Here is a 22,324-nt window from a genome sequence, read left to right as displayed (position 1 = left end):
TCGTTCAGGACTGGCACAAGGTTAGCCTTTCATCCTTTCAGCACGGCTCTTACACCTTAGGAAGTAGGTAGTAGAAGGGGTTGGAGAAGGGACGGAAACAAAAAGCTGGAGGGGGAAAAGACCATGCAAAATTAGTTGAGTCGAGGGCTGAGGCCCTAAGCAGGGGAGATCCTTGCATTGGGTCTCAGTCTCCGTCTCCTAAGCCCCCCCACGATAACAACAGGAAAGGGATTGGGGGGGATTGTCCATGATGAACCTGAAATATGTGGGGAAGAGAGACAGTCTACCATTCAGGTCCCCATAAGGAGTAAGGGCTAGGCAATTAACCATGGCACCCGGAGTCCATTCGGGACTAACACAAAGCCAGCCTTTCCTCCTTTCATGCCCGACTCTCACACCTTAGGAAGTGGGCAGAAGGGATTGAAGAAAAGAAGGAAAAGGAAAGGGGAAGAAAACACTATACAAAATAAATTGAGATGAGGGCTGAGGTCCAAGGCAGAGATGATCCTCTACATTGGGGCTCAGGCCCCATCTCCTATACCCTGCCAATGAAAACAATGGGTATGGGTTTTGAAGGAAGGTTAAAAAGATAATGTAGTTCCATTTCATATGGGAAATTCCTTGTATGATGATACATGTCAACAATTCATCATCCCGCTTAACTTTAGCATTTAAGACCAGTTTTCTTAGTAAGATTTAGGAAAACCTAGTCTGTAACTCGTTAAACATCTATAGTTGGAAATAAACCAAGACCATTTTCTTAACTAAGGAAATGGAATCCACATAATAGCTTTCTCAATAATATATATATCTGACCAAAAGTATCTTCATCTTACAAATGTAGAAAAAACAACTCTATTGATTTTAAAAATATAATTATATATCACTACTTTATATATTAACATGGGTATATTTATAGAAATTCACATGTCTAAATATGCAGGGAGTAGCATATAAATAGAAAATAGAGACATCTGTAATACAATAGATATATATTTTTGGCCATTTCCTTTTTTTTTTTTTTTTTCCCAATCCCTTGCCCGTTGTTGTCGTGGGGGGGCTTAGGAGACGAAGACTGAGACCCAATACAGGGATCTCCCCTGCCTAGGGCCTCAGCCCTCGACTCAACTAATTTTGCATGGTCTTTTTCCTCCAGCTTTTGTTTCCGTCTCTTCTCCATCCCCTTCTGCTATCTACTTCCTAAGGTGTGAGAGCCGTGCTGAGAGGATGAAAGGCTGACCTAGTGCCAGTCCTGAACGGCCTGTGGGAACTATGGGCATGGTACTCCTGACTAATCTAGCCCTTACCTTCAGTAGCAAAAGGAGGTGGACCGATTAGGCCTATTTACATAATCTAGGTTCCCCATGACCAGTAATGAAAATGTAATCCCTTTATTAGAGGCTATGAGGCTAGCCCCTTTATCAAATAGCCCCAACCCAGGCTCTCCTTTGACCACGGCTCCGAACACTGAAACTACTGCCCACTCCTCAATGCCTACTAGTGCATTACCCACCCAAGCAGAGAATCAATCTCCAGAAGACATTTCTACCCACCCAACTTCCTCAAATTCAACTCCACCCCTGCAACCTTCATCAAACAACCAATCCTCCCTTATTACTACCTTGCAACCTTATTCTCCATCATTCCGTAATACTCCCTCTTCCACACGTCCCCGACCATCCACCACCACCAACCCTACAGATATCTTAAATACTCTGTTTAGCCCAGCTAAATGGGACCGATTTTTCGTGATCCCTGCTACAGATCCTTACTCAGGCAACACTCTTCTCTTTCAACAATGTCTCCAAAAACAAGTAGGCAGAGTCCCTTTTTATACCAGACGCAATCGCTCCCGTCTGGTAACAGTCAGATCAGAAACTGAATCTATAGCACTATCAAATTTAACTGATCATTCTGGCAACCCCATTCCTGCAGAACCTCATCCAACCCTTAATACCTGTACCGGAACTGTCTCTCTCTCCCCAGCAAACTGCCCAGTCGATACCAAAGATTGGTCAGACTGTGGAGAAGACTTATTGGGATGCCTCAAAGACCAAGATGTGAAATCAGTACATTGCTACACCATTCCTCCTAAAGGTCAACGAAAGAACCCGACCAATATTACCAAAATTACCTTCCGTACACATGACCTTCCCTTCCTTACGTATCTACATTGGTGGACAATCCCTCCCTGTTCGACCATACCAACCCCCTCCCCGTCAATGTCAAAACTGTTGGCGCTTTGGACATCCTGCCAAACATTGCCGTTCCACAGACCGATGCCCCATATGTGCCCAACCTGGTCATAATCGATCAAACTGCTCAGCACAAACACGAACATGTGCTAACTGCGGCGGCCCCCATAATGTATTTTATAGAGGCTGTCCCACTTACAAGTTTGAATCTGAGGTAGCAACTCTCAGATACAAAAATGGTCTCACTTTACGTGAAGCCAGACAGGAAACACATAGACAAGGTTTCTCTCATACTCCATATTCTAGCAACATCGTTCGCTCAGCCCTTCCCCCTCCACCCCAAAATGTCCCCATTTCCACTTCTACATTCTACATCCCTCAGACCAATTCCTTTGCCACTCTAAACCCAGACACCCCAATCTCAACCACAGCTCCTATCTCAACTACAGCCCCAACACCAACCCCTCTCCCTCCCCGCACTACCCGCAGTAGACAGACTAAACGTTCTAACCCTTCTTCCCCTACAGCACAATCACCTCCACCTACCTATACCTTTGTTCCTGAGACACCAGTCTCCTCTTCCCCCCCTCATAAGAAAACCTTTATTCCACAAAACTCTCCAACCAATTCCATTGCAGAAACAATTACTTTCTCACAAAACTCTCCAACAAACTCCACTGCAGAAACAATGGATGACATTCAAAGCTATATGCTTGAGACACAAGATCCCATAACTCATGCTCCTTCCACACTTGAAGTGGTTGCCAATATTCATACCCCTCCTACTAATATTCCCCCTACACCCCTTCCTCCTACTCCCTCTCAACACAACCTAACCCCCTCAATCCCATCCACCACTGATATCCATCCTCCCAATACCCATCCTCCTGATATGCATCCCCCTCTTACTCACAGCACCCCAACACCATTTCCTCCTAATCCCTCCCAAGACAACACATCCCCTTCAACTCCAACTATCCATCCTTCTGATATTCATCCTCCTAACACTAATACCCCCACACATCTACTCCCTCCCAACACAACCCACCCCCTTCAACCCCAACTATAGGCACATTCTCCCTCCCTCCATCCCCTCTATCCTTTGCACTCCCTCCCGGATACACACGAGAATCACTCATGGCACAACAATGCCCTTCTCCAGATTCCCTACCGCCTTATATCCCTCCTTTACACCCCCTAGCTCCCTCCCCTTCAAATTCCCTAACATGTACATGTGTTATCATTCATAAATCAACTAGGATATAGCTCTCCTACATTGGAATATTCGCGGTTTCCGCTCTCATAGATCAGACCTACGTCATATCCTTGCTACTTATAATCCATCTATTATATGCCTACAAGAGACTTTCCTCTCACACCCTCCTATTCCAATTCCCAATTACCATTTTATCTCTTCCCCACACTCCCTTTATGTCTCGTCTATACTTATCCATCATAAAACACCTTATGTCATACCTCCCATACAAACTTCTGTCCTGTGCACAGCTATTCGCATCTTTCTTCGCCGCTGGATCACAGTGATTTCAGTCTCTTTCTCCCCATCCCATCCCATTGACTTTACTGCCTTTGAGACTCTAATTTCCCAACTCCAACCACCTTTCCTCATAGTTGGTGATTTCAACTGCCGCCACACTCTGTGGGGTGACTCTACCACCAACTCCCGAGGCCGATCTCTAGAACGCTTCCTCTTCACAAATAACCTAATTATTCTTAATTCAGATCGCCCCACACACTTTGACATGCGCACACAATCCTTTTCATGCCTTGACCTCTCTCTATGCTCTCCTACTTTACATCTAGATTTCCATTGGTCAGTTCTAGACCACTTCCCCTATAGTGACCACTTCCCAATATTCCTTTCTCCTACTTCATATGTACCACTTCCTAATCCTCCACGCTGGTGCTTTGATAGAGCTGACTGGCATACTTTCACTTCACTCTCTACTATACCTATCCCTCCACCCCCCTTACCGTCCATTTCAGATATGCTACATTGTTTTACAACCACGATCCTAAGAGCTGCCTATACAGCCATTCCTCGAACTTCAAGACCCTATACTTCTAAATGTGTTCCATGGTGGAATTCTGATTGCACCAAAGCGCTCCTCTTGAAACGAGCAGCCTGGAACAGCTATCGCTACAAACGAGGCACCCCTCACCAGCTATCAGCCCTTATTTCCTTTATAAGAGCATCTGCCCATCTTCGCCGTACAATTAAAAACAACAAAACAAATAGCTGGCAAAATTATGTTTCCTCAATTACATCTACATCTATTTCAGCTGTTTGGCGACGGATCCATAAACTATCAGGCAAACATCCCCCCCATCCTGCACCCGTCCTCCATATTCGAGATATTCTCATCTCTGAGCCTGTCAAAGTAGCTAATGAACTGGGCAACTATTTCAGCCAGGTCAGTAGTGGCTCTCACCTTTCCCCACACTTTTCTTCCATTAAAACCATCAAGGAACGCACCCCTATTACCTTCACCCTATCCTCTGATGAGTCCTATAATGCTCCTTTTTCTTCTTCTGAACTCAACGCTGCATTACAGTCGTGCCGCAACACTCATGAAGGCCCTGATGGTATTCACTATCGTATGCTCCGACACCTCCCATCTTCCTCTCTATCCTTCCTTTTAACTATTTTCAACCACATATGGACGTCAGGAAATTTTCCTTCTCATTGGCGAGATGCTCTCATCCTACCTTTCTTAAAACCCAATAAATCAGGTACCCTACCCCAAGATTACCGCCACATAGCTCTAACTAGCTGCTTGTGCAAACCACTAGAACGAATGGTTAACTTCCGTTTAATGTGGTACCTAGAATCTCATAATCTCCTTTCCCCTTCCCAGTTTGGTTTCCGACGTGCCCGAAGTACAGCAGACCCACTTGCCCATTTCGAGACATACATTACATCGGCATTTGCACGCCATGAATCCGTATTAGCCATATTCTTTGATCTAGAAAAAGCATATGACACCACATGGCGATACCATATCCTCCAACAATTGTCCTCCCTAGGTTTATGTAGAAAAATGGGTGTTTTCATTAAATCCTTCCTTTCTAAACGTACTTTCCAGGTCAAGATTGCCTCTTCCACTTCATCATCCTTTCCTCAATTCAAGGGCGTCCCACAAGGAAGTGTGCTTAGTACCACTTTATTCCTTCTTGCAGTCCTACCACCAGGAGCCAGAGCATCACTATATGTTGATGACTTAACAATCTATGCATCTGGCACATCCATACCAGAACTCTGTCAATTCCTTCAGTCTGCAATAACATCAGTAACTTCTTGGGCCACCAACCATGACTTTCACTTCTCTACCTCTAAATCTTTCCCCATCTTTTTCTCTCGCTCACGTACGGTCCCCAAACCCCCACTCTTCTTATATAATGCTCCACTCCAATACCGGTCTTCTGGCAAATTCCTAGGCGTTATATTTGATTCCAAATTGTCCTGGCGAGACCATATCTTGTACATCAAAGGAAAAGCTCAACGTTGCCTCCGAATCTTACAAACTCTTTCACATATCTCCGGGGGCTCAGATCGCAAAACTCTCCTCCATCTTCATGTTACTTTGATTCTCTCCACTCTAGATTATGGATGCCATATCTACTCCTCTGCCTCAACCTCTCTTCTTGCTCACCTTGATACAATCCACCACAGTGGTCTCCGCTTCGCCCTAGGCGCCTTCCGCTCCTCTCCAGTTGAGAGCCTATATACTGAATCAGGCATACCGTCCCTCTCTCGATGTCGAGCCCTTCTCTCTCTCCGATGCTATGCTCGATTTCACCAATTTTCCCTTACCAAACTAACTATTCCACAATCCTTACTTCATACCCTTACCTCTTCTCCACGTTTACGAACTCCTCTCCCCGTACGCATGGATACCCTCCTCTCCCATTCCCCCTTCCCTCATCTCCGACCTCTCCCACTGTCTGTCCATTCCATTCCTCCATGGCTTATACCTAACCCCTGTATTTGCTCCTCAGTTTTCCCTGACCCACCAAAATCAGATATTCCCCCCTCTATCCTTCTCACTCATTTCCTTGACCATGTCTCCATTCATTCCTCCAGCATTCATGTTTACACTGACGGTTCCAAATCCATCTCAGGAGCTGGATTCGCAGTAACATTCCCAAATTGCACTTTCAAATATACCCTCCCTCCTGAATCTAGTGTCCTTACTACAGAACTATATGCACTCCTTTTTGCCTTAAGATGCATATATTCATCCACCTCTTCCTCTTTTACTATTTTTACTGACTCCCGTAATTCTTTAACCCTCATAAAGTCAATGCACTCGACCAATCCCCTTGTCTGTAAGATCCAGAACTGGTTGTTCTATCTATCCACACGTCACAAATCTGTCAGATTTTCCTGGGTACCCAGCCATGTTGGAATCCCTGGCAATGAACAGGCAGATACTCTTGCACGATATGCCGCAATGTCCACATCACCTCAACAACGCTTCTCACATATTCCAGCTACAGATTACTACCCCCACTTTAAGACCTTCTTGTATACCCGATGGCAATCTTTTTGGTCAAGACTCCACAACAATAAATTACATACCATAAAACCATCAATCTCCTCTTGGTCAGCTCCATTTCACAAAAACAGACGTTGGGAGACTGCCCTCGCACGATTACGTATTGGCCACACTCGCCTAACACATGCCTATCTGATGTCACGCTCAGACCCGCCCCTATGTCGTCTATGTAACATCCCTCTTTCAGTCCCACACATTCTCTTGTCCTGTCCACGCTTTAATACAGCACGTACCTCTGCTTCTCCACACCTATCCTCCCTTCACCGACCTCCCAACATATCAGACATCCTTACAGAATCTCACAGCTTCTGCCTCGACAACCTGTTCTCCTTCCTCAGACACATAAATATCCTTCACTTGATCTAACTCCCTTACCTAAACCACCATAATCTTTTCCCTCATCTTCAACCTCTCAACACTATTCTAGATAGCTGACACATAACAACTATCACCTGACATCCCCCTTTACTATACTTTCCTATAGTGCTATATGACCTTAGATGTCTAGCACATTTATCTAAACCATTAACCATTAACCATTATTATATTTTTCATATATCCAAAATTAATGTTTTCCATAGACACCCTTAGCCTTGCCCATTTAGCATCTAGGTGTAAACATGCGTTGTTTGACTTCCACTTCTACCAATCCTGGCTATAACTGTGTACCTGCTTCCCTTACGCAATACTTTGCACCCTAAACTATGACATCTACAAAGGCAGTAATCGGTAAAACATACTATCTATGTTTGTCTTGTCTGTAGTCAATTTCTGTGTGCTTGGGAATTCAAATTTTAAAAATAAGCTCACTTGTGAAAAGGTGAGTGGGTGCACAGAGCCCAGAGCCAAAGGATTAATCATGCAGTCCACTTGTGGTACACATTTTAATCTTGAAAATGTTAACAATCAACCTCCATAAAATTCTTCTTCATCATCATCATAATCATCTGCATGAGCAGGTAAGTAACAAATATCCTCTTCATCTGAATCCAAGAGATGCTTTCCAACATTGACATCCCTGTACTTCAACGATGATGCTTTGGGAGGTAATCCAATTTCCATTTTTGCATCTTTCATCTGTGCAAGTGCTTCCACTGTCTTTTTCAGCTCTCTCTCCTTAAAAAGAAAAGAAAAAAAAAAACATCTATAAAACAAAATGAATGCAATCATTTTCATTAGTAAATTTAGTATTTTCAGACTATAAGAGTAACAACTGAAGATAATGAAAATGTGGAAGGATTAAAAAAAATGTTTCAAAATATTCATAGCCATCAAACACTTGTGATCACTTACCTTCATTTTGGAGAGATAGCTACGTTCTAGGGTTATAGACTCTTGTAGTGATATCATTTTGGCTTGGCGATCTGACTTTGGTCGATGACTATCTATTATTTGTTGCAGACCAGGAATAGGCTGGGGATGTTCAAGTCGTCTGAAAAAGTAGATCATGGATAGTATAAACAAATAGTTCAAAATAAAACCTGCATTCTTCAAAGTGAGATATATATATTATGGTGAACTGTCATATTATACATTACTAACAGAACTAGCACACTTTAAAAAGTACTGAATACTTAATTATCTAATTCTCATTAAGAAGCTAATTATTACCTTTCATCACATATCTAAGCTTTCAAGTAAAAAGGCATAAGTTATATACATGAAATACTGACTTAAAACACTGTCAATCATACCTATATGGTTTGAAAGGCTCTCTGATTTCACCATTTCTTAACCGTCGTAACTCCACCATCTGAATACGTTTTGTACCAAAATCAAGTGCAGAATGGCTAGGGACTTGATTCTGAATACCCTCCTCTTCATTTCCTAAGTGTTTTCTATGTGTAGAGCTTTCACCTCTCCCTTCATTGTTTTTTTCTTTTTCATTGTTTGCAGACTCTAGTGCATCTCTCAGTTCCATCTGCTTCAGTTCGCGGGATATAACATCTGCTGGATCTTCCTCTTCAGACCTAGGTATTTATATTAAATAATTTATTAAAATAAAAGAGAGAGGAGAATAGATGGCAATGGAGAAGCAAGAAGTGAGAAAAGAGCAAGAAGAAGAGAGGGAAAGCAGCTAAAGGGAAAAAAAGGATTTTAATCCAGCAATATGCAACATTTAATTAAGTGTTATTTCAAAAGAGTTGTAAACACAAATAACAGAACATTCTAACACTGACTATTCTTTCACAACATAAAAAAGTATCTAATCTTGGTCCACTGATTACAGTTTTTTGTGTGAATTTTGTAATAAACAGATGGATATATATTAATACTAGTAACAACTTTAAAATCTTTCTGAAAATCAAGGAAAAGGGTAAACAGGTGAGATAGATATGAACAGTAACTGACTCATTGGTGACTAAGTACTAGTGGAGCCATCTATGTGTAAACTCAATTGACTAAAATTACAGTAGACATGCCATGTATTTCATGTCATCCATGACAGAATTAAAACATATATTTCCAGTATTCTCCTTCTCATTATCCTTGAACTACCTTTCTACACATAATGCAAACATAACTGTCCTGATGAACTTACCAGGACTTTCTGTGATTTTTTTTCTTGATGCAAGAAGAGTGCTGAGCCATGAGCTCCAGAGGGTCTAAATTTTCATCATCACTATCAATTTCATCATCTTTTTGCTGTTTAGAGGTTGTAACTCTCTGACTTTCATTGCAATTGATGCCTCTCCATTCTGTAATATTTAATCAGTAAAGGAAATGGGTTTCCTCAAAACATAATATCTATAGTAATAATCATAATTTAAAAAGGATATATCTGTAACAATAAATTCTTTTTCTGTAAGACCTATTAGTAAAGTTATACAAACCTAGTGCTTGCACATCAACAGGAAGATATGCAGTTCTCAAATTCCACTCCCTTTCTCTCACTTCCTCAAGAGCCTTAGCAACTTCATTTCTCTTTCCTCTAAGGCGTTCACCCCTGTCTGGAAGGTTAGCCAGCAGTGTTCTGAAAAATATCATTTTAATTAAACTTTATGGTACAGACACACTAAGCTTTGGCAAGTTGAAGATCATATAATGAAAGTGGAAAAAAGTTAATATAATTAAAGTGGAAAAAAGTTGCAGCCATCTTCCTAAGAAATGATCTGCAGACATGAATAGTAATGCCATTTATATAGGAAAAAGACTGCAGAAAGTGTCGCTGAAAGGCTAAAACTACTTAGTGCCCCTCTGTTTCAACTCTATTTTGCCATGCATAGCGATGAGAAGATAATGTTTGCCAACAGGTATTTGGGGTGGACCCTAACATCAACCTTCTCCATGGGCAGTGTCCAAAGGGCACACCCACTCACAGCAACTTAAATTGTTGTAAATATTGTGACATGGAGTTGGGGACTTGCTCTCTGGTGAGGTGTCCATATTTTGAAGAATTACCATCATTTTCTCTACATAACTTCTATATAACAGGCTTTACATCAATACCAGTTGTGCACCAAAGATTTTTGTTTGAGTTCCTGGTTGCACACCTGAATGATTTACAGTAGTCTATGATCAATATAAAAATGTAACATCATTATGGAATGAGGAATTTACTCAGATTACAGGACTTTCAAGCATTTTGTTATCTGAAAAGTTTCAGGATGTGCACTCTTGAAATGGACACTTGGTAACCGTTGCACACTGCACACTTCAAATTTTTTTCATGCACACCCGAAATCTTGTCGAAAAGTGCCATACTTTCCATTCTGAGTAGTAAGGACCATGAAATATGAGGCTTGCCTAATGTCTCAACATACTAATTCACATCTGTTCTACTACCAATAAAAGAACAAAACTCTGTAAACTGTAAATGTAAACTCTGCATAGACATTTTGTGAGGAGTCATACCAAACTGAGTACATGTTTAGAATAGACCAATTCAGTAACGCGCAGCAAACAAGCCTATCAACAAGCACCTAGTGAAAACAAACGTCAATTCAAAAACTCTCTGTGTGTGCCTATGGATTCGCTGTGCAAGAAAAATACTCTACAGTCTGACTCATACATAGTTAAGCCAAATTGTGGAGTCAAAGATTTTTTCTGTTACAAACAAGTTTCAAATTGTATGACCCTTTGTGAATACCGACTGACTTTCACTTACTTATTGCTGAGAATGGTATCCTGCCTTCTGAGCACATCTTCCAGCTCAATGACTGACTTCTTCCTCAAGTCCCCCAGATACCCCTGCTTCAGCTTGGGGTCCTTTATGGTAACGTCATCTCCCTGCGCGGGTAGGGCCTTCCACCTCCTGCTCACCTTCTTCAGGAGGGGAAGACTGTCCTCTGTCCCTTGGTCCTGGAGACACAAATCCGTCACATTCTCGCCACTGAAGATGATGTTCTCATTCTCTTCTGTCACTTCTCTCTCCTGACTCGTGACCTCCTTGGCACTTGACATCGTGTTGACCTGTCACTGCTGAAGAGTCTAGATAATACTTTCTTGGGTCTTTCCTCCCAGGTATTGCCTTCTTCTTTCTTCTTTCTTCTTTTATACGGTTTTAGACTTTTGCATAGTCTATGTGTGGTGGCGCAACATTTGGTTTGTTTACTCTCTAGAAACGGGAACAAGTGACGAGTGAGAAGCGCAATAAAAACGAGGAATCGTCTCATGAATAATAATAGTAATATATCATATGGAACAGAGAACATAACAAGAAATAATAAAAGAAAACCTTGAGACTACCGATGGAGGACTCCAGGAAACAAGACCCAGGGAATATAGATACGATTAGTCTAAAAACCTATTAATGAAGGAAGAAATCTCACGAATATTGGAAATATACCGGGGATAATGCCAAGTATTTCTGGAAATTGAATAATGAAATGTCTTCATTAGAGGTTATTAATCAGTCTGATTATCGTTTTTTTTCTTTTTCTTAAGAGGCTGCGATGAAACACGGTTGAAATAAGAATGAGAAAAAATAAATCTGTAGGCAAGGAGAGCACAAGACCTGAAAAGAGCCTTATCCAAAGACACACAGAGAGAGAGAGAGAAAGAAAAAGAGAGAGAGAAGTAGAAGAGATAAATGTGCGAGGACCAGCAGGGCCAAACGCCATCTACCCGTGTGCAGCGAAATCAGCGCCGCAGAGACGTGCAACATTTCGCCGAGGTCTGAGTTACGGCCGTCATCTCCCTCTCTGACTCCTCTTCTGGCGATGGCGGCGTGTAGCAGGAGACTCTCGCGTTACCTAAGCTGTAAGTATTGTACCCACACCACTCTGTTCTCTTGGAAGGCCTTGTCGTAAGCCTATAGACGCACATGTCATAAAGTCCGTCTTGGAAACAGCATCGTCCTTGATCACTTCACGAGTATTGGTCAGTTGTCTGTAGTGTTGTCTGTAGTAGTAGTCGGCCAGACGCATTTTTTTCTTTCTTTTTTTTCTTTCTTTTTGCTATGAGTTAGTGGGTGAGAGAAGCTGATTGGATGTTGCTAAGGACAAAGACCTCATTCATGTCCCGAAATCGTGGCAGATATGCTAATTGTAGACACAACTCCCTGCGTAGTGCCCAGAGATGGAAGTACCTTTTATTCTGTTGCTGATGATATCTCTGGCGGCGAGATCACAGGCGACATCACACACACACAGAGGAAAAGAGCTCAGGATTCATATTGAGTTTGTAGATAGCTCAATTGCGCCAACTGTACAGGAGGAGATCAGACATGCTGTGGCTTACATGTCTCAAGTAGTGAGATTGAAACATGCTGATGTAGGGCCTGTGTTCCGCCTCCCTAGAGACATGAGGGCTTGTGTGGCCCTCTACACTGAGGGCCCTAATGTTGGCAAGTGTGCTGGAGTGTCTGCAAGGTACACAGGGGACTACTGCGGGAAGGCTCTCATTCCCGAGGCCCACCTGGAGGGATTGAAGGTCTTCAGCAAGGATGAACCTCGCTGTAACTCTGACTCCCTACCAGAAGGAAAGGGCTTCAGGAATGGCACAAACTTCATACTCTATGTAATGTCCAGTTCTGATACATTCTGCAGCCATTCACATGCCGTTTCATCAACATGCCGTTTTAGCACAACACTGGTTGGTGGTGAAAGGAGTGGGCGGCCTTTAGCTGGAACAGTAACAGTATGTAAAGACCGCTTGTATGAACTGACACCCGTGTTGTTGAAGCGGATAATTGTCCATGAGGTAATACATCTTTTGGGTTTCAATTATAGAAGTATAATGGAATTCATAGAATGTGACGGAGAAAGAGACCCACATACTTCATTGGAAAATTTGAATGTGTCTAGCCCATTAATGGTTGAAAATCAATATCTCCTGTGTTGGAAAAGGAGAGATGTCCTTAAGGTTTTAGGCGAGAAAGAGATCATTGTTCAGTCACCACAGTTAACAGTAGCAGCATTGCGACTTAAAGAATACTTAAATCAGACGGTAGATTGTAGCTCATACAACCAGAGTTTTGGTGTAGAGGAACCTTTTGAATATACTGATGGTTCTGCACCTGAGCAAGAATATGACATGTATGATAGAAATGATACCCTTGATGGGAATGACTCTCCTCTCACCACGTCTGGAGGAGTAGCTTTGGCCACAACTAGAACAGGGATACACTGGCCAGCGGAGCTTTTTTCAGGTGCTTTTTCTGTAATGACACCTGGGAGCTTAGAGTCTAAAACTGTTGTTATTGACCCTTTGACTGTAGCAATCTTGAAAACCACTGGATGGTACAGAATCAGTGAAATTGCAGTAAGTTGTATAAATTGTTTTCTGAATGATATGATACAATTTCCACAATGCATTTATATGGAGAATCGAGGAGACAAAAGCGATGAAACCATAGACTACGATTCAGCAGAAGACTGCTCTTTTGACCACAAAAGTTCCAGAACAAAAATACATGTGATACCTCAAGATGTTTCATCTGCAGTCAGTAATGATTCAAATCTAAGTGTTAGTGATACAGTTTCAGAAGAAAGAAATGTAACACTGATTTGGTTAAACAGAACTGATCCTGATATACCAGAAAAGTCAAAGAGACGCAGGAAAAAGAAAAATAAGAGGAAACAGAAGCAGAAAAAACATAATTTTGATAGTGTAGTTTCAGTGACTTCTGAAGCGGCACACCATAGGATATCACCATTACTTGTATTTGTGCTGTGGCTTATTCTCTGTAGGTAATAGATTTGTGGTTTTGGTATGTAGAATTGTCACTTTTTAGTGTGTTAATGATATGTATGTATTGTATGTGATCAGTTCTTCAAGCTCTGATTTTACTTTTATGTAAATCTGAAATTCACACACACTCACTCACTCACTCTTACAGACCATTTACACTACCTACAGACCCAACGAACCAACCCACCCCTCCACACACACATACTATATCTATCTACCTGTGTCTGATTTTCCTTGTAGTTGAGTATACAGGTTGTCCAAGTGTTATGATTGTGAGTAAAAGGATTTTATAGACATGCACCTTTTTCAAATTATTTTAAGGATGTGGTCATGCATAAGTTTTAGGGATGGCAAGAGTAAGGTGGGAGAAGGAAGGAGAGAGGTAGGATTGGATTGTAGTGAAATCTTTAAATGGGGAATACTATAATATACATTGTGTAATTCATCATTTAAAGTGACTGAAGAACAGCAAGGTTGTATAAGAAAAAAAATCAAAGTAAAATGACAAGTGCTAATTTGCTATCCATTGTGTCAATTCATACATTTTGAATTTTGCCATCTGTAATGCATACCTATTTGTTTAGTTTGTAGATACAGGCAGAGCAGTAATGTTGTTGATTATATTACTTTTTCTTATTTCTTTTACTGCATTATTCAGGACTTTATTTATTCATTATCATTATTATTATTATCTTCCTTTTAATGACCAATTCACTGTTTTGGCAAATTAATTTGATAAGAAAATATTATTGCCAAATTGGACATCAATGCTGGTACAGTTACCAGTATTGATATTGACCTATATTTACTGATGTGTTTTTTATTTGCCATTATCACTTTATAAGTTGTCATGTAGATATACAAGTATATCCATTTGTATGATTAGAAAAGTAATGATTTTTAGCAATCTGTGTCACTACATTGTAAATCAAAGTATTATCTATAGGTTGAGATAATTGTATCTACTCATTTTTTCAGTGCTTTTTTATGTAAAATGGTAGATATCATTTGTAAGGATTTTAAATGATTTCTTAATGTACAACATGAAATTGTGTCTCCAGCCGGACTTTTGCGTGGCATTCAAAGATGCCAGCTCTCATCACTCTCCAGACCTGCACTCAGCCAACAACAGCTGATGGAGAAGGAAAATGATAGTGGCTCAGGTAGGTGAGGATCCAACTGATAATTTCTCTATAGATTGAAATTACTATGGCAATAATAATGTGGACATAATTTTTTGTAGACAGGGTTATAGTTCTTACCCTTAATTTTATTACTTACTTTTCTCTTCACTCTTTTATATAACAGATGTTCAAGAAGAACAAATGAGGACAATTTTGAAGTATCCAGATTATTTTAAAGTTGCCAGTTTATTTACTGTAGAAGACCTTTTCAAAGCCCGAGTTCACCTAGGACACAAAGAGGGGTCTCTTGATCCGTGCATGCATCCCTTCATCTTTGGGTCTCGCCTTGGTCATCTCATCATAGATCTTGACCAGACATCGCAACATTTACGTGAAGCTCTGAACTTCACAGCTCACATAGCTTACCGTGGAGGAATCATACTTTTTGTCTGTAGGAATCCACAATTTCAGGTATGTTTTGAACTAATTTGTTGTCTAGCCTCTTTATAGTTTTACATAAAAAAATTATGACATTTTAATAGCCATGTATCATAGTTAATTTAGTTGAGAGACCTAACATTTTAAACTTGCAACTGCATAATTTAATATGTAATTAAAAAAATATTCTAGCCATAACCAGAATTTCAAGATCACTCTTTAGTTATTTAGGCACCAGCACACATCGGACTTGCAGAAACTTCAGATTGAAGAAGTTTCATGCTGTCAGACACTTAATAAGCTGTCTAATAGATTAAAGTGATATCCCTTGTAAAATGGAAAACAATGTCTTTCATCATGGTGCCCTATAATAATTATCAGGAGTGTAAGCTAATTTATTGGTATTTATTTCCAGCATCTGGTAGAAAACACGGCCAAAGATTGTGGCGAGTATGCTCACACCAGATTTTGGCAAGGAGGAATCCTCACGAACTCAACCATCCAGTTTGGATGTGAAACTCGGTTACCAGACCTTGTAATCTTTATTAATACCTTGAACAATGTCCTCACTCAGCATACTGCAGTCAGAGATGCAGCAAAGATGTTGATTCCTACTGTTGGTATTGTCGATACGAATTGTAACCCAAACCTTATCACATACCCTGTCCCTGGAAATGACGACACTCCTTCAGCTGTAAAATTGTACTGTGATTTGTTTAAAAATGCAATTTTAAGGGGAAAAGAAAAAAGAAAAGAGGAGCTTTGATTGTAATTTGTTTGTTTTCTTATTGTATATTGAGTTCCAAGTATATGTATCATGTAATTTTGCAATGTATACAACTTATGGTGAAGTTCTAAAACAAGATTCAACTACAACCTGAACAATGACTCACTGCAATTTTTCCTGTACATATTGTATAAAAGAAAGTTGATCAAGCTGTATTTTAATATACCTTCAGATTCTGATAGGTGTGTTAGCTCAGATACTGTCTACTGGTTTTCATATACAAGAAGTTCATACATATTATAATGTGTTGTAAATATGGAAATAGCATTAATTAAAAAGGCAAATTAAATATTTTCCAATTTACTATGCTGCTTGTCTGGCCAAATGAATCTGGTCACATTTATTTCTGTAGGGGACATTCTCTTTAATAAAATGAAATGTTTGAACGATTAAGCATTATATACATAATTTTATTCCAAACACCAGAGTAGCAGACTCAGTAGAACAAACTTTAAAACTCCTTCCATGTGGGTACAGTTTTAATATTCCAAATTAATGATTCTTAATGCAAAACCCCTTTTGACATAATGCTATACTTGCATTGAAAAGACTATTTATTGAATTAAATATTTACTTGCTGATGATAGATGAGTGTCTGTATGATAATCAGAATAAGGTTAATGTGTAGCATGGACTTTCAGCCAAAATGTTGAGAAGGGTGACTACTGTAAACCAGGCGATGGTTGGCAAAACTAAACTGCTGCCTTAACTAGTAATGAAATATGATTTCCCTTTATGGTTGAGAACACAATTTCCCATACAGCCTTATGCTCATTCAGAAAAGAAAAAATGGATATATGTAGTGCAAAATACCTCAAACATTCATAATAAATAACTAACATTAAAATAAATACTAAAACAGATTATGTATGAAAATATCCTCTAAGGAACACTATCCTGTCACAAACAACTTGGGTCTGTGGATGAATGCATCCGTTTATTAATTAGACTGGTAAATGGCAGCCACATCCACACATTTGGTTATGAACAGCAAGCAGTACTCTAGGCAAATTCTGTTGGACATGAGACTATTGTCTACACCTTCTCCCCAATCCGATGCTGGTTGTAGGGAGGGGTGTTCAGATGAAGACTGAGGGCCAACATGGGGGATTACCCCTGCCTTGGATCTTGGTCTTCATCTCAACTAACCAGCCTAAGCAATATTTTCATACTAGAAGTTGGGTAAATAGCATAGCAAGTTATGGGTACAGTGTTTACCTTTTCAAGTTACCATTTACCTTACTTTTGTCAGTATATTCTTATTCTTCATTATGTGCAGAAAATAACTCAAATGAACTGTACTAGTTAGATACTATCTAAAATTTATAGGCCCATAAATCAAATTTGTGATTGTGCAAGGACTCCTGGTACTTAATTATCTATGCCCCCAACTTAAAATCTGGCATTTTTTTCACCTTTTGGTTTCAGGTGTTGTAGATTGTGAGAAATTAAACTGTCCATTATTCTGCCTTACATTTTAGCTCTTTTTGAAAATTTATTAAAATATAAAATTTGTATTTGTTTTGTCAAAAACAGGAACAAAACTTTTTTTTTCTTTTTTTTCTTTCTTTTCAGTTTCATTTCCCAATGTTATGCAATTATTAATTACTAACATTTCTATTTCCTTGTGATTGATGAACTTTTCAGGCACTTCCTCAAAAAGATAGAAAGGGTAATATATAATATCCAAAACATAGATGAAATGTTTATTCCCAACAGGGTTCACATAATTTATGCAGCAAAGGTTATTTACATTCATATACATTATCTAGGCCAGGATAAAATCAGACTCCACAATTTGGTCCATTCTAGTGAGGACATCAGTGTGATACTAGACTTCTTACTTGCCACATGGCAGTGATCTTGTTTCTATCTGTGCTTCAAACACAAATAATATTCTTAAATTAAAAATGTTCAAATGAAGGGACCTTGCTTACTTCAGCTTCTGGAATAAACTAGATGCCATCTGAAATAGTCAAAAGATCAGTATTAAATATTTGAAAAGATCCATAGCAGAATTAAAGGCATTCACATGAATAAAAAAAATATTTAAGCCAAAATGTGGTTGTAACTAGTCACTGTTAATAATCACCCCTATATTTACCTCAACTTGCTTCTACATTAGACACTAATATATTTATCACCTGAAATCAATGCATAATCTCTCCCTCTCTCCCCTAACAATAAAACAAAGGTTACTTACACAATGATCAACACAGTGTAGAAGGTCAAATAGTTCTTCAGAGCATGTTTCTTCTGTTTTTGATCTTGAACCTACTCGATCATTGCAGCTAGAATATGCTTCCCCAAGTTCTGCACAATGTTTGGTATTTGTACATGCTTCTTTAATAGCATCCATTGGGTCCTGTAAATGAAGGAGGTATTATTCAAAGAAGAGTGAGACCACTACATGTACTTCATAAATGTACAGAAATAACCAGATTACAGCAACCAAAATTAATTGAACTTACTATTAAGTCCTCCTCCTCCTCCTCTTCCTCCTCCTCCTGAAAAAGATTGAAATATATCATGAGAACCTTGTTTACAAGAGACTTTAAAGAGGGAGGGCTTTGAATAAAAAAAAGTTTGTTGTAATGGACCAACTCCTTTTAAAGAACATATAATTAAACAAAATAAAATGTGACAAAAAACAATTTAGAGACAGAAAAAGGAAAACTACAAAATATTCACATGACAATCATAAAATGTGACAACTGTTATCAGGAAGTCCTCAATTTAATTTCATGTACAGTTTACTTTGTACATTATATATCTGAAAAACAAATTCTATTTTTTTCTTGTATGGCATTACTGTTAATATGACAAAAATATCTGCTGCATATCACCATTACATGCTCAAGTCCACAAGACACATACAAAGCCAAAGTTCTTAATCCTTATGACACAGGGTGGCATACACATACAGGATATGGCTGTTGTGGACAAAGTAGCAGGTGGCACTATTGCAACTATTTCCACTTCATTGGCTCATTTGACGGAGTTTGTTTTTTTTTCCCTGATAGTAACGGCATCACCCATGATTGGTGACAAGACTCTGTGCCTCCCCATTGAAACGTTATTTTGTGTAATTTTTTTTTTTTTTGCTTAAGCAACCATTTTCTAATGTCCATATTTGTCTTTTGATTTGTTTTATCCAGATGTTAATTACTTATTTTCCTTGCACAGACTCCATATCATACTCTCTATGTAGTCCAAGAATACGGTGCGCAGCATGGAAATTGTATCCTCCCTGGAGCTAACACTCTTCCAGTCACTGCTTACGCACATTACATTCCACATTTATTTATCGGTGGGAATAATGCTATAGCCCCCTTCTAAGCGCCAAATGAGTCAAATCACACTCAAAGAGGTTTGTACACTCATGGCAAGTCTTTTCCATCATGACAGGATTAAATAAGAATAATTAAGATCAAAAATGCATAAAACCAGCACAAAAAATGCAAAATTCAGCCAATGAAACTCCTTGAACGTAACAATCATCTTTTAAATTCTACAGTCTTCAAAAACTCTACAGGAACTCAACCCACCTTTCAGCAAAACTACATTCCAAACCCCCCAAAAATGTATTGACCAATAAACCAGCCTAATATAGCAATTGAAGTTGCCATGACTAGGCAACTGCATTTTCTATGAAGGTAACATTTTCTGTGCACCACTTTCAACCAATGTGGAATTATTTCTGATTACTTATATTTTAATCTATTATTTATTATTTATTCATATTTCTACTAACATTTCCTCTATTAATTTAATGCTTAAGCATTATCAATTTTATTTTATATAATGTAGGTATATTATGAAGTATAATTTCGTTATGATAACCTTGATTAACTATTAACAATCTAACAATGGGACTACTTCCTTACATTGTTTGCCTCCCATGTCGGAACAAAACAATGTAAATTACGTTCATCAACCTGCAGTTTTTGTGCTCAGTGTGACATGGGGTAAGTTTTTATAATACTTTCAATATTTATTTAATAATAATATTTTATGAATCTGACATTTTATAAACATATAATTTGTAGCTTTTATCCCAATTCCCAAATACAGTGTTATTAAATAAATATTTTATGGTTGGTACGGGCAATTCTGGCAAAATTATGAAGAGGCCACCCTCTTGCTCGATCTTTGCCGATCACATAGTCTCCTCCTGGGGTCACTACAGTGCCCCAAATGTGAAAATGAATGCCGGCTAGACCAAAAATATATATTCATTCCTGTGCGACAAAGTACACACAAAATAAAAAAATAATATTAATCGAAAAGTTAGGTGCAATTTCAAGATATCACTTTTTAAGAACACCTGGTTTGATAATGGTAAGCTCGATTTTGAAACCAATTTAAAATTTGTTAATTTATATCTGAGAGAGAGGTTTTCTTACGAATCTGCACGGAGTGATTTTAATTTCCCAAACAAGACTTATTTGCGATTGGGCGAGCTTCTGTTGGGAGGTTCTAATTCATTGGAGTTTTGAGAATCAATATGACAAAATAGGTGGGTCAGGGGAAATTATTGAGATTGATGAATCTAAATTTGGTAAATGGAAATATAACGTAGGTCGTGTAATTGGAGGTCAGTGGGTTTTTGGAGGGGTATGACGCAAGAGTGGGAAATTTTTTCTCGTACCCGTGCTGACGTGTGACTCTCAGCTCTTTGATTGTTGGAAGGCATACAACTGTTTAGAAAAAGAGGGCTATCAACATTTAACTGTGAATCATTCATACAATTTTGTTTACCCCAAAAGTAAAGGACATATCAATACGATCGAGTGTAAATGAAGGGAGGCCAAAGCCAAAGTGTCCTGCTTCAGCAGTAGTAGTTACCACTTCGCCGATATTTGGCCAGGGCAATATTTATGATGGCATACCTGGCTGAAAACAAAAGATTTCATCAGTTCCTCCTTGCCGCAGCTCATTTGTACCCTCCACATTGATGGTATGCGTTTTATATTTTTTATTGATTTTAAATAATTAGACATCGTGTTGATAAGAGGTGTTGGGTGGGGGATTATTTTTTATCTGTTAAGATTTTGTTATTTAGGTTCTCATGATATTTACCTTCTATATAGTTTAAAATATTATGTGCATCGGATATCGAGTTTGTATACATTGTGTGTTGCGCTTGTTTACTTTATCGATATTTCGTTTGCTCTCCATCGGAGAAAGTTTGGCTCGTTTTTTTTATTATTCGGGTTTTCTATTGTTGTCTGGACAAAAATTTAGGCTTGTATTTCATATAATAACACTTCTTATCAATGTTTAAATGGTATTTATTTAATTTAGACTTTTACAGGTTTCTAATGACATCATGCATCATTAATCACCCACATTTCGTTGTACATATTATGAAATCTAAGCAAAATACCTTAAATACTTTTCAGCAGCTTGTTCCAAAACACAAAATTTATCTATTTCCTGAACCAGTCATACGTGATGGAAATAGACAACAGATTCACAGATTCTACAGCATTAATCATTGGATTTAAAGAAAATATTTATGAGGTGGGATGGTTCTATGAAAAAATTACCATCATTGGTTGGGTGAAATTATAATTTTGCCTCAAAAACTGCTTCACAATATCATTATCATCCTGTAAGTGTATATCAAAGATAATTTTCACAGTCTCTCTCAATCACAATGGCCTACATGCCTTAGGAGCTCTAACAAAGGCCAACATACCAACATAATGTATTGGGAGGAAAATAATAACTTATTCACCTCATTATGGTCAATTATCAGTCAACAGAACTAGTTTAAACTCTATAGAACTCGGTCATGTATAGCAGATATTTCCTGACCTTTCCCAGATAGCCAAGATGTCGGATAAAATGCTCGTGCTTACTCCTACTATCGGGGTTAAAAATGCATCTTATAAGGCAAATTTGCCCTTTCTTTCCCTCTACGCATCTTTTCCTTGATTCCCTACCCTTTAAGAGCTAAACAACTGAGGCAGATACTTCTACCTATAACTAATGACAAGAAATTTTGTTACTATTAATAGGCTTATGGCGAAAACACTGAAACACATCGATACCGAATAGAAC

General features: G+C 38.9%; 3 protein-coding genes across 9 annotated transcripts in view; 1 reads left to right on the top strand and 2 right to left on the bottom strand.

The window, feature by feature from the left end:
• Positions 1 to 7,642: 7,642 nt before the first annotated feature.
• On the bottom strand, positions 7,643 to 11,582 carry Polr2M (RNA polymerase II subunit M). Its single transcript, XM_027362014.2, has 7 exons — positions 11,451 to 11,582; positions 10,881 to 11,330; positions 9,607 to 9,746; positions 9,315 to 9,471; positions 8,467 to 8,742; positions 8,066 to 8,204; positions 7,643 to 7,888 (listed from the first exon to the last, which is right to left on the bottom strand). The coding sequence occupies exons 2-7, from the start codon at positions 11,174 to 11,176 to the stop codon at positions 7,679 to 7,681; spliced, it is 1,218 nt and encodes a 405-aa protein (XP_027217815.1). The 5' UTR covers positions 11,177 to 11,330; positions 11,451 to 11,582; the 3' UTR covers positions 7,643 to 7,678.
• Positions 11,583 to 11,758: 176 nt separating this feature from the next.
• mRpS2 (mitochondrial ribosomal protein S2) lies at positions 11,759 to 16,404 on the top strand. Of its 7 annotated transcripts, none has more exons than XM_070141056.1 (4): positions 11,759 to 11,974; positions 14,968 to 15,069; positions 15,215 to 15,501; positions 15,884 to 16,404. In XM_070141056.1, exons 1-4 carry the CDS (start codon positions 11,935 to 11,937, stop codon positions 16,232 to 16,234), a joined length of 780 nt encoding a protein of 259 aa, XP_069997157.1. In that variant the 5' UTR covers positions 11,759 to 11,934; the 3' UTR covers positions 16,235 to 16,404. The 7 variants fall into 7 exon arrangements, 5 of the variants coding, with proteins under 5 accessions (XP_069997157.1, XP_027235692.2, XP_069997159.1 ...); XM_027379891.2 differs by having other exon boundaries at positions 11,815 to 11,974; positions 14,968 to 15,073; XM_070141058.1 differs by lacking the exon at positions 11,759 to 11,974 and adding an exon at positions 12,003 to 12,094 and having other exon boundaries at positions 14,968 to 15,073.
• Positions 16,405 to 17,947: 1,543 nt separating this feature from the next.
• Positions 17,948 to 22,324, bottom strand: part of LOC113810335 (cytochrome b-c1 complex subunit 6, mitochondrial-like) — a 4,763-nt gene continuing 386 nt past the window's right edge. The window contains exons 2-4 of the mRNA XM_027362015.2: positions 18,727 to 18,762; positions 18,459 to 18,620; positions 17,948 to 18,221 (exon numbers count right to left, since the gene is read on the bottom strand). Of these exons, the coding sequence (XP_027217816.1) occupies positions 18,189 to 18,221; positions 18,459 to 18,620; positions 18,727 to 18,762 (231 nt within the window). The 3' untranslated portion in view covers positions 17,948 to 18,188. The remainder of the gene's footprint in view (positions 18,222 to 18,458; positions 18,621 to 18,726; positions 18,763 to 22,324) is intronic.

This window comes from Penaeus vannamei, chromosome 27, assembly GCF_042767895.1.
Source record: "Penaeus vannamei isolate JL-2024 chromosome 27, ASM4276789v1, whole genome shotgun sequence".
Lineage (NCBI taxonomy): Eukaryota > Metazoa > Arthropoda > Malacostraca > Decapoda > Penaeidae > Penaeus > Penaeus vannamei.
This window is presented reverse-complemented; position numbering and strand designations above follow the sequence as displayed.

Excerpts from the sequence above, each read along its gene's own strand:
- mRpS2 (XM_070141056.1), top strand. The coding sequence starts at position 11,935 with ATGGCGGCGTGTAGCAGGAGACTCTCGCGTTACCTAAGCT. Across the intron at positions 11,975-14,967 it reads ACTCTCGCGTTACCTAAGCT|CCGGACTTTTGCGTGGCATT; the intron begins GTAAGTATTGTA and ends TTGTGTCTCCAG. Across the intron at positions 15,502-15,883 it reads GTAGGAATCCACAATTTCAG|CATCTGGTAGAAAACACGGC; the intron begins GTATGTTTTGAA and ends ATTTATTTCCAG.
- Polr2M (XM_027362014.2), bottom strand. The coding sequence starts at position 11,176 with ATGTCAAGTGCCAAGGAGGTCACGAGTCAGGAGAGAGAAGTGACAGAA. Across the intron at positions 8,743-9,314 it reads AAAAATCACAGAAAGTCCTG|GTCTGAAGAGGAAGATCCAG; the intron begins GTAAGTTCATCA and ends ATAAATACCTAG. Across the intron at positions 7,889-8,065 it reads GCTATCTCTCCAAAATGAAG|GAGAGAGAGCTGAAAAAGAC; the intron begins GTAAGTGATCAC and ends TTTCTTTTTAAG.